Consider the following 11463-nt stretch of genomic DNA (forward strand, 5'->3'; position numbering starts at 1 on the left):
CCTGCTTGAGTTTCAGCAGTACCTGCCTTGATGTGAGCAGCTGTGTGCTGGTTTTTCTAAACCAAGGCAAAGAGAAAAGGCAGCTTCAAAAGCAGGAACTGAAGGGGCTCCAAAAGACCCAACCTAGAAACTAAGGGAAACTTGAGAGGTCTTGGCTCAGACAATGCCCATCTCTCTAGACAGGTGTTGATGGCTGGATGCAAGGAAATGAGCACCTTGAGGTGTTTATTCACATGGATCAGCCTCCCCAGCCTGCTCAAGGTCCCTGCTGTCTCAGCCCTCCCCGGGCTGTGGGAGAAGCTCCACTCCCAGCGGCACCACTGGGGCCTGTGCTTGGGAATTGCTCTGTACCGAGGGGCCCAGCCCTGCAGGGGCCTCTCAGCAGTGCTGAGCAGAGGGAACAGAACAAGCTCCTGCCTTGGCTCCTGGGGATCCTCCTCCTGCAGCCTGGCAGCCCCAGGCTTTACTGCAGAGCTGGCCCCTCCCTGGGAGCAGACCCTGGCACCTCTGTGCTGAACTTCATGGGGCTCCCAGCACCCCCCACCCCCTCAGCCCAGCCTGTGCCATCAGAAATGTGCTGAGACTGCACCGCCCCATTGCCCAGCTCCTTTACAAAGGAGATGGATAGGATGGACCTGGCACTACTTGGGCCTGGCCCCTAACAGGACATGGTACCACTCACCACCATGCCCAGTTTTCAGTTAACTTCTCTCCCCAGCCTGTTCTTCCTCAGCTTCTCCCTGAGGATGGTACAGGAGATCTAACAAAAAGCCATACTGAAGTCTAGGGAAGCAACATCTCCTGCCCTTCCCTCATCTGTCACCTGGCTGTACAGGTTGGTAGCTCTCCCAGTGTGTGGCAGGAGGAAGCCAAGGTCACAACCTAAAGGTAAAACCCTGCTGCCACTGCTGTGAGCTGTGCTGCAGCCAGGGATGCACCACAGAGCTTTCTGTGCCCCAGCTGTACTGGCAGCTGCTCTCCAGCAGCAGCTCCTGCCCTCTGCTGGGCAAGGTGCTTCCATTTAAGCTAGTGGTGCAAATGCTGCTCCAGGGTTGGCTCCAGCTTGCATTTCTGCTCTCAGTTCTATGCCCAGCATTATGTGGCATACTTCTCACCTTCCCCCCTCGCCCCCCATGTTCTTCAGCCAAGATTTTTCTTACCAACTTGGTTTTTGTCAAGTGCTCTTCATTCTCTCCAGGTCCCCAAACAGCCTTGTTCAATGCACCGGGCCAAGTACAACTGTGTGAGGCTGGTGCACACCTGAAAAAGCAGACTTGCCCGAAACATGAACTGCAGGGATGCAAGCAGGGACACAGTGATGGGATGGTTTATTCTGTCTCAGCTGCTCCCCACAATCTAGTTTGTTATGCTGCATGAAGGAAATGTGTGCCACAGGCTGGGGAGAGCAGTGGGCTTTACAAATGGCTCCATCTTGAGTAGGAGCAATGCAGAGGACAGATGCAGGCTTGACCGGTGCTCTGTGTTGGCTACTCCCCCCCTTTACAGTGCCACTTTGGGGTGACTTGCCTTCCTCCAGAACCACGTGAGAGGGGACAGGACACCCAAGGACCAGCATCTGGGCTTCAGCTGACATCCTCTGTGCTTCAGGAGTGCCTGGGCCACCCTGGCTTGAATCTTTGAAGGATGAAACTGAAAATGAACTAATATTCTTTCCTCATCTTAAAATCTGTAATAAAGTTAGCAAAGAAGAAACAAAACGTGGCCCGGTGCCTGTACAGCAGCCTCCTCCATGTGCTGAGGCAGTGCCACTGTGTAAAACTGTGAAATGAATCAAAGCTGCAGCTTTAGTAAAAGGGGTTCACTATATTCAAACTGAAGCATCACAAAATAGAATCAGTACAAAAATATACATACAGTTCTTTATTAAACAACTGTAAACACTTCACTGTAAAAATCCATAAAACTTTATAAACAAACATTTTGTAAATAGATTCTATACTACAATAAAAGAATTTTAACACAATTATTTACATGCAATACTGACAAATTTGGCACTTTCTGAAAAGAAATGTACAAAACACTTTGTTGTTTAAAAAGAAATTTGAAATTATAAAAACTCAGGGCATTACTATCATGCACTTTGCAAATACCTCACAAGCACTTATGGCACAGCTAGCAGAGAGCTCCAGGCTCTCACCAAGCTCTTTACTACAAGTTCAGATAACTTTTAATGTGCTTCCGTAAGTTTGTTGTAAAACTACCTGAACATTGTCAAGAATGAAGTCAAATGCCATATTCCAAACTGATTCCACAGATGACTGCATTAACCTGAGGGGGAAAAGGAAGAAGAGGTTTAAAATTACCATTACAGAACCAGTCCTTTTACAGTCACTTTTGGTCTTCACACTGGAAAACAAGATCACAGCAGTTCCCCAGGGATGGAATTTTGATTCAGTCCTGGTAAAGCCCTCCCTCTCTACTTAAACACACCAAGCCTGACTTAACAGCACGAATTCCTGGTGTGAGCAGTGGCACAGCAGCTTGTGAATGCTGGCAGCTGGCAGTGGAATGAGCCTGTGGATTAAGTGGTGGGTGACCTTCCACCAGCTGCATAATGGGCAAGCTTCTGAAGCCTCATCTTTACTTCCTCATCCCAAGACAGAGATGCTATTTCTCTATTTCAAACAAATGCCAAGTGCAATCAACACATTTAAATAATAGGGTTTTGGGGCACTATATAATTTTTATATAATAATTTTTTATTTTTTGTATTTATTGCTAAAAACAAAATCCACAGAGAATTACAAGTTCCCCCTATGATGTGAGTTGCTCTTATGATCAGCAGCTACAAGAAGTGAATGGAGGGAGTGCCCAAGGAAAATAAAGCAGCTCTGTACTCTCAGTGTCCCTTCTAGGTCCCTGTACTGCAGGAGAGCAGAGAGTCCTACACTCAGAGCTTTGGAGGGTGTAACATCAGCACCACATGGGTGAGTGGGAACCCTCTGGGGAGACACACTGCCATCAGGGCAGATCAACACACAGGGACCAGGAATGGGATATTCTGACAATTCAGAAGTTCTTATAAGGAATTTGCTACACAGATTTCATGAAACAGTTCATTACACTGTGTATTTTGCATTTCCCAAGGCCTAAAGATATCATATAATGCAAAAGCCCAGTGAACTTCCTACACTTCTGTAGTCTTTTTGGTGTTGATTCTTTGTGTGAAACATATTTGCAGATCTAAAACCTAGAAAGCTGAGCTCCACGGTTAAGCTTTAGTTAGTAAGCAAGTCATACATGGATTATAACCTCATAAACTCATGGCAAGAGTAATAGGAGCACAACAACAAAGTAACAGGAATGCATTTAAAGGCTGAAGTGAGACAGAATCTGGATACAGACAGAGAATGAAATCGGGTCTACAGATACCATGAAAAAATGAACAAAAACAGGACAAAGAAAAGGGACAGTGCTGATGAGAAGTACAATCTTTGTCTAGAAATTGTTGCCCAGAGAAGCTGGGATTCCCCATCCCTGGAAGTGTTCAAGGCCAGGCTGGATGGAGCTCTGAGCAACCTGGTCTAATGGAAGAAGTCCCTGCCCCATGACAGGGGAGTTGGGCCTGGGTGATCTTTAGGGTCACTTTCAACCCAAACCATTCTGTGATTCTATGAATTACAACTAAATATTACTCTTATTTTTTCACAAATTATCTATTTTAACACTCCAACTCCTTCCCTCAACCCCAGTATTCAAGATTAAAACCACTCATCACTGGAATGTCTGATGGGTTAATGGGCTCACAATGCAGCATCTGGAGGATAAATTCTAACAAAAATAGTCTAAAGTTCACAAATACCAGCAATTAAGTTACCTTTTCATGTACTTGACAACCAGATCTAACTTTTCCAAGTCTTTTTCTTCTATTAGATCAGTACAGTATTTCACAACCTGTAGAATGTCTTCTTCCATAGGATCTGCAATTAAAAAAATAAATTAAAAATGAGGTCTTTTCCCTAAGTATACTTAGAATATAATCACAGAATAATGGGAATACAATATAAAGAAATTCTGCCGTGTCAGCATATCAGGGGCCAACCTGACAATTTCTGTATTCTCACACATCTTGACATCAGAAGCTGTGCACATAACAGGACTGCAGGGTCCTGAAATACCTGTCTTGTAGACCTCTTTTTTTTCAGTAAGAACAAATAACAGCAAAGCTGGCAGTAACCAAAGGGAAAAGAGACTGGGTTTTAGAATGCAATGATGTTTGAAACTCTCAGGAGAATAATAATGTCCATAGCAGGAAGGTCAAATTTCCCAAGGTTTAAGGAGTTGCTATCTGTTTGGCCTAATTCAGATCACAATTTAGCAAGAGTGTCACAGTTGCACTGGTTTTTTATCTACTGCTCTTCCCAGCATTTATTTTGACAAAATCCCAAACCCTGCACTCCTTTGCCTCTAAGAAGAGATCTTCAGAGAAGAAATGAATTGCCTTTCAAGAACTTTCATCTTAGCGGTTGCAATATATTGGAAAAACAGAGGAAACCTCAGCCACAAGTAACACTGAGGCACAGGACAATGGCCAGACACATCCTTGAAGAAGGATCATGTTACTTTTCATGATGTTAAGCAAGAGGAGCTACAAAGCCACAGAGTAACAACTAGCAGAAAGAATCAAGTTCTTCCAAGACTGCCAAGGCAGTAAGACTTCAAGACTACTGTGAAAAATAACCAGCAAAAGGAAGAGTGAAGGAGAAAGGAAGTACAAAAAACCTTCTCAAAGCAGTTTTCTTTGTGATGCACTGCAAGATCACCCAGTGTGACATCCCTCACCTGAGATGGTTGTGATCCACTCTTTCAACAACGTTTTCACATCGTTGAATTCCACAGCTCCAGCCAGGTTGGGGGCCTGTGGCCTGAAGGGGCCCGGCTGCTGCTCCCTCTGCAGAGCTGATGGGCCCGCAGAGCCCGAGGTCGATGGAACTGCTTCAGCCTGTTCCAAACATGGAATTGGATAGTGCTCAGGCTGACAAATATGGCAACACCAGGTACATACACAGCTAAGTGTCAGTGAAGAATCCAGTAAAGCAAAACAGCTACTGAACTCAGTCTAAAGAAGCAGACACGGCTTTACCAAAAGCTGTTTGTGTTAGAAGTACCTGAGCAGCTGTTCCTTCTTGTTTCAAGAAACCATCTATTAGCTTCTGTGGGCTTCCAGATGTAGCTGGCATGTTTTTTGCAGGACTACCAATAAGTTTGTTTTTCAAAGGACTCTGAATCTTTTTCACAGGACTGACTGCATTTTTTTTCCGTATTTTTTTCTTATTTTTCATAGTTGTATGCTTCAGGTGTACGAAAGGATTTTTTGACACTGAAAAACACAGGAAGAGTCAATGGTTGATACATTTAAAATTTAATACTTTTCCATTGAAAGGGGGACTCTACCTCCAACAAAAATCTAATGATCACTTGAGAAAACACAGCCTAGATACAGCAACTTTAATGTACACACCATTTCAAATCTGCAAAGCACTGTTAGACTTCCAGTGTATAGAGGACACTCAGCTATTCATAAGCTTCTTAATGTGAGCATTTCAGTCCTTGAATGCTCACATTAAGCAGCTGGTGAAATCGGATTCTACTGGACAAACTGCCTCACCCCAGTCAGAGCACTGCCCCACCACTGTCAGCAGCAAGGCAGCAGTGTAAAGCCCCCACAATGCTTTTATCACAGTTCATGAAGGAAATCTCTCTCTCATTCCATCATCCTAACTTATATGCATTAGTCCACTGGCTATGAAATCAGGGTGTGATTATACAGTGCAGCGTTTAACTGGCAATCAGGCCAATAACATTTACAATCTATTTTTATGACAAAGCATGTTCACAGGGAATTAGTCTTATTTCTTCCTACTGATTATAAAAAGGAGAAGTGGGTGATCAGCTCAGAGTAAACCCAGCTGACTGTGAGACATTCAGTGAGATGCAGTATATCTTTCTCTAGCTGCCCCAAAACCCTGCCAGTGCTATGGGTTTCAGGGAACCATGAGAATGCTCCCTGAAAAGAGTTTAACTAACTGAAGAAAGTGCAATGCTTTAAATCACAAGACACATCTAGTCTGGATTCCATTTGGCAAACATATGGATGTGGGGAAGCTTAGTGCCACAGCCCCCATGAATTGAATTAATTACCCATTTGAGTAAAGCTAGGCACCTGTTTGCAAACTGAAACCACAGCTGGTTGTAACTGACAGGCTGCCAAAAATAAAATACAGAAATTCAGTTGAACACAGCATCTTTAGAGAAGCTTTGGTTATATTTGCCAGTTTGTTACTTAGGGCTGCATAGCTGTTTAGGTAGCAAACAACTCCTACACCAGAAGACTATTGCACAACTGCACATTCTCACCTAAAGTGTTAGCAGGCTGCTGCTCTGATTGCTTCTGCCTTTGATCATATGCATCTTTCAGCTCTGCTTGCAACTCAGCAGGTAGTGCAGAAAAAACCTCAGGGTCCACCTGAACAGTACAAAAGATTCATTTGATTATTTCAGCAGTGAGCAGCACTGTTTGCTTCTTTCTAGGTCACTCACACGAGAAGGGCATTTACATTTCATGCCAGACAAAAATAAAGGAGATATAGCTGAAATACTGTAAAACACATTGCACATTTTCTTTGTAAATACAACAAAATGTACATTTAATATTACTCTATTTATTAAAATTACTATTATGAGTATACAAAGCATTTACCCATCTAATGATAGCCAGTACAGCTGTGTTAAGAGCAGGATTGAGCCTAACCCAGAGAGCACTCTCTTCAAATTTCAAAACACAAACATTGTGACCACCAGATTTTTGTTCCTCCTTTTCTTTTGATACTTCTATTTCCTGCAAGCTGCTATATAACTCAGAATATTCTTGGAAATCATCTCAGTTCTTTAAGGACAGGAAAAGCCAAGTCCAGCTTGAACTAGCACAAAAGGGTTTAATCCCTTTCTCCCACAGCTGTCCACCACTTGCTTCACTGATAAGAGCACAGTCCCTTGAAACTGTCCAGGGACTTGGATTCTAGACAGGAAATAATTTGATGCCAATTGCTAGACACACTCATATAAAGTTTCTTGCATTATCAGTTATTTTTTTCTCACTGCATGCCTGAAGTAGCACATCAGTGACAGACACATCTTGTATTTGGAGCTTCCCATTACAACTAAACAATGTTTTCAGCTCATAATCTTCAAGATCTAATTCAAAGCAAAGCTATCATTTAGTGGATTAAATCTGTCAGTGGGAGAGTGCCCTTCATTTCCCTGGTAGAATTCAGAGATGAGCAGAAACAACAAAAGTACAACTTCTATTCTAGGAGTACAATGAAATTTCCATCATTATCTGAGATACTGTATTTATTACATCTGCAAAGGTATTAAAATTAACCTCTTACTTTCAATAGAGATTTCTTTTTAACATGTATGCTATGACAGGGAGGTACAGTGTGCTATTCACACACATGATATCTAAATAATACAGTTCATGAACATCAATGTGCTCTAACAGGTTAGAATTCATCTGTTTAGCACAATTTTGTTCCTTTTTCAGAACTCCATGAGTAACACAAAATTTTCACCACAGAACATGCACTAATTGAAGGAGGAGACAGGAAAAGCTCTGACCTAAATTACCATATACATTGTGCAGAACAAAGCACTATAGTGGAATTACATCACAGGTATAAGTTATCTTTTTAAACACAAATTTTACTTCATAAAATTTTTTTAAAAAGTTTACTGCTCTCTGGTAAAGCATTTAAGAGTCAAGGATTTGGAATGCTCTGAATTGACACTGTTTTTGTGTATACCACTTAATTATTGCAGAAATAATGCAGTACATGAACTGGATGCATTTTTGTTATTCCCCCATCACTGCTCTCTCAGAGTGTAACATGGAAAAATTCAATTAAAGGAGCCATCAGCTGAATTCACATGAATTGTCCAATATAACTAGAGTTTCAGGTAACTGCTTGTACAATGTCCTAACATTGTCATACAGGTATCTGAAAGCTTTCACATTATGGAGAACCTTTACAGAGTTATGGGTGATCTCAGCACACAGTTATCAGTATTTCTGATGTGCCTTTATATCAATTTCCTTAGGAGGAATCTGTACCAAGTGAAGACACTGTAAAGGTTAAATGAAAACTTGCCACCACTAATTAACACCATTATTACAAATGTCACTCATTTCTAGGCATCTGTAATCTTTATGTTCTGCATTCTACACTTCTGCAGGATCCAGGCTACAGAGATATATAGCTATTCTAAATTTTAAGATTACTTCAGCAACTGATGGAAAGGAATGCAACCTATCTGGATTCCTTCCACAGGAGAACTTTACCTAACAAAGGAAATTTTCCACATGTTTTCTAATGAATAAATCCCTGTCATCCAATTAGCTTTGCCCCTGATCATAACACAGCTCACACAAAAGGAATGAAGAGCTGCAAAACAAACCTTATTAAGCTATAAAAAGATGGCAGGGCATAATCTACATCTGATGTAGATTAAGTACTCATTTTGGAGTGGTTGGCAGTATTTCTATACCCAAAACCTATCACTACTCATTTCACTGCTTCATGGGCCACAAAGCAGATTTAAATGTTTGTGTGCAGTCATAGCATATACACTACCACAAAGACTTTAGGAGGAAAAAAATGTGTCAAACTATATTTAGAGTAAGATGGTATTTTTGAATTAAGTTCATGTTTGATTTTAACACAGAAAAAAATCCTCCTGTATGAATGAATGGGGTTTAGCCTTTTTTTCCCCACCAAGCCTACAGGAAGCTTTTCAACCATAGTATTCTAGGTATTAAACTTGGACCTAACTCAGAAAATGAAAATTGTAAATATTAGTCCTCTTTTTGACAATAAAGAAAGCTGAATGGCTTTCAGAAAAAAAAATTCAGTATGAGCATAAGGCACTCTCAAATAGATAGTATGGATATCCTTGACAAATAAATAGGAAGCACTCAATTCTTCCTGAACTACATCTTCAAACAAAAAGGCTGCTCCACTAAGTTGCATTTTTGGATCAAGTAACTGGGTCACAAAATACATAAGTAGATAGAGACAGAAAAACAGTGCAAAAAACTAGTTCAAACTAGGTCCTTTTAAAAAAACTTCAAAAAGTAATGCTGTTTTAAAAAATAACAATCAATTCTTGAATACCTAATTATTAGACAGATAAAGCATTGACAAACTAAAGAGAATTTTTCTAGAAAGCCATATGCAGTTACCATTTCCTCTGAAAAACAGTACTGAGTGGCAAGCCAAGTGTGGAGGGGTGCACTTCATGGCACAGCCTAATTTAACACACATCTTGCTTATGGACAGATGTAACTACAAAATTTCAAACAGCTGGGGCAGAGAGAACTGAGATAGTATGTGCACACTAATCCATAGGGGAAACCAAACTTTGCAGTTCAGGAATAAAAACTGACACAACTGTTTCTGAATCAATGAACTTGAATCAAGGTGAGGAAATTTTAGTAAAAGAATAGACTACACATTTTTTAAAATAGCAATTATGCATTAACTATTTTGTGGAATTTCTACATTATTTTCTCTGTTTTTTTTTTTTTTTTTTTTTTGTCAGCTAAGCAACACTATGCATTAGAAACAGCAACAAATCTCTATAAATGTGATTAAGTGGTATTACTTCATTTGAGAACAGCAAAGGTGCAATGAAACAGAAAAAGAAATACACTGCTCCATTTTAAATGGTGCAATGCAAGACAATGTATCTCTGGGTAACCCAATCTTTGATTTTTAATTTTTTTTTCTAATTTTTCAACTACATTTTTCAGCAGCTTCTTGGACTGAAGAGCACACTAGCATTAGAAGCATCCTTACTGCTCCCTGCTGCCCTTTCAGGTTCCTATTTTGACAAACATCTCTGTTCTTTTCTCATCCTGGACATGCTATGTATTTAAAAACTATGGAGATAGGCACAACCTTTAGCCATGACTGCCCTTCTCTCAGGAATGGGATACAAACAAACACATCTGCAGAAGAAGCTAGCAGAAGCTGGCTGTACCCCATCAGAACAAATACTTAAAGCCTCCTGTGACTTAGCAGATATCAGGGCTGCTTCAAAACTTATGGCTCAATATAACTCAGCTGCAATACAGAAAAAAAGCTATTTACAGACTGGATTGCAAAGCAGACCATATATGGGGGGGGGGCTTGACATTAAACAACAGCAAAAACATGGGCAGACTGATGACTATAATCTTCAGTAAGTATTACCATACAACGTTTCTGACAGATGACGTAACATTTAAAACCAGACTTTTATAAGACATTAAAGGACCATGAAGGTTTGATTGTGGGAAGTCACAGGTTCCAGTTAATGCTGTCTCAAGAAAGAGCTTCTAACTTCCTAGAGATGCAAAGTAATTGTTTATTGATGCCATGCAAACATCCTACCTGTGAGAAAGCTGGCAAGGCTATGACATTGATTCCCATATTGGTATTTGGTTCTTGGAGCTCTGGTATTTGTAAAAGCACAGTTCCAACTGGTTGTGACAGAAGTGCAGTGTTGCATCCATTTATTGGCTCTTTTTTGCTCTCTCCACAACTCTCTCCTTGCTGAATGGTGCATATTTGCTCTACTTGCTCTCGCAGATCAGGTGGCAGAGCTTCTAGCACAGACTTATCTATCTGCAAGTACATAAAAGCTTTTAGATTTTTCTAAGGAATAGGTAACAGAGCTATTTTAGTCAGAACATTAGTTATACAGTTCCTGAATTTTACAAAACCTGCTATATGTTACCCTGTGTATGCAAACATCCTTAGGAACCTGAGAGCTACACTCTGAAGGAGTAAAATATCATTTAAGACTAAGCAGCTCAGTAAATAGGAATGCTCAGTTTTATCTTTTCACAAGGATCAGTCTTCTTACCAAAAACCATAGAGAGGGTTTCCTCTCCAGCTACCTAATGACAAAGTAGTCTGAATTCTGAGTTCAAATTATACAGGCAACAGGTTGATAAGAATACTAAACTGATGACCAGCACAACAGTAAGCAATTAATTTATTTCTTTATACAGTTCTAGGGTGCATGTCACAGATTTACTTTACTGGTATTATGTATGCTTGCATACTGTCAGACCTGCCAGAGCTGGATGATGAAATAAGCTTTTCCTTGCTCTCAGTTATTTACTTGAAACAACTGAGACAGCCCCTCAGTGTCCAGGAGCTGCTGTGTACAATGGCAGCTGCACAAGTGACTGAATGAACACAGCTGACAAGCAGATGTACACCAACATTATTCTTCCAAGTAAAACTTGAGCTATGTAGAGAAATGCCAACGTTTGCCTCTAAGTTCTGCTGAGTAAGACTTCATAGCTGTGTTAAAATAGTTTATCTTCACCTTTAAGAACAAAATTTGGAAATTATGGATTTACAGAGAAGAACCACAAATATCTATGAAAAT

The 11463-nt window shown here is 40.6% G+C and overlaps 1 protein-coding gene across 3 annotated transcripts in view; it reads right to left on the bottom strand.

The window, feature by feature from the left end:
• Positions 1–1868: 1868 nt before the first annotated feature.
• REV1 (REV1 DNA directed polymerase) overlaps positions 1869–11463 on the bottom strand; it is a 53596-nt gene continuing 44001 nt past the window's right edge. For all 3 annotated transcript variants that reach the window (XM_063149784.1, XM_063149785.1, XM_063149786.1), the window contains 6 exons: positions 10455–10688; positions 6379–6487; positions 5130–5341; positions 4804–4963; positions 3839–3941; positions 1869–2289 (listed from right to left, as the gene is read on the bottom strand). In XM_063149784.1, coding sequence (XP_063005854.1) covers positions 2178–2289; positions 3839–3941; positions 4804–4963; positions 5130–5341; positions 6379–6487; positions 10455–10688 — 930 coding nt within the window. In that variant the 3' untranslated portion in view covers positions 1869–2177. The remainder of the gene's footprint in view (positions 2290–3838; positions 3942–4803; positions 4964–5129; positions 5342–6378; positions 6488–10454; positions 10689–11463) is intronic.

This window comes from Melospiza melodia, chromosome 2 (assembly GCF_035770615.1).
Source record: "Melospiza melodia melodia isolate bMelMel2 chromosome 2, bMelMel2.pri, whole genome shotgun sequence".
Classification (NCBI taxonomy): domain Eukaryota; kingdom Metazoa; phylum Chordata; class Aves; order Passeriformes; family Passerellidae; genus Melospiza; species Melospiza melodia.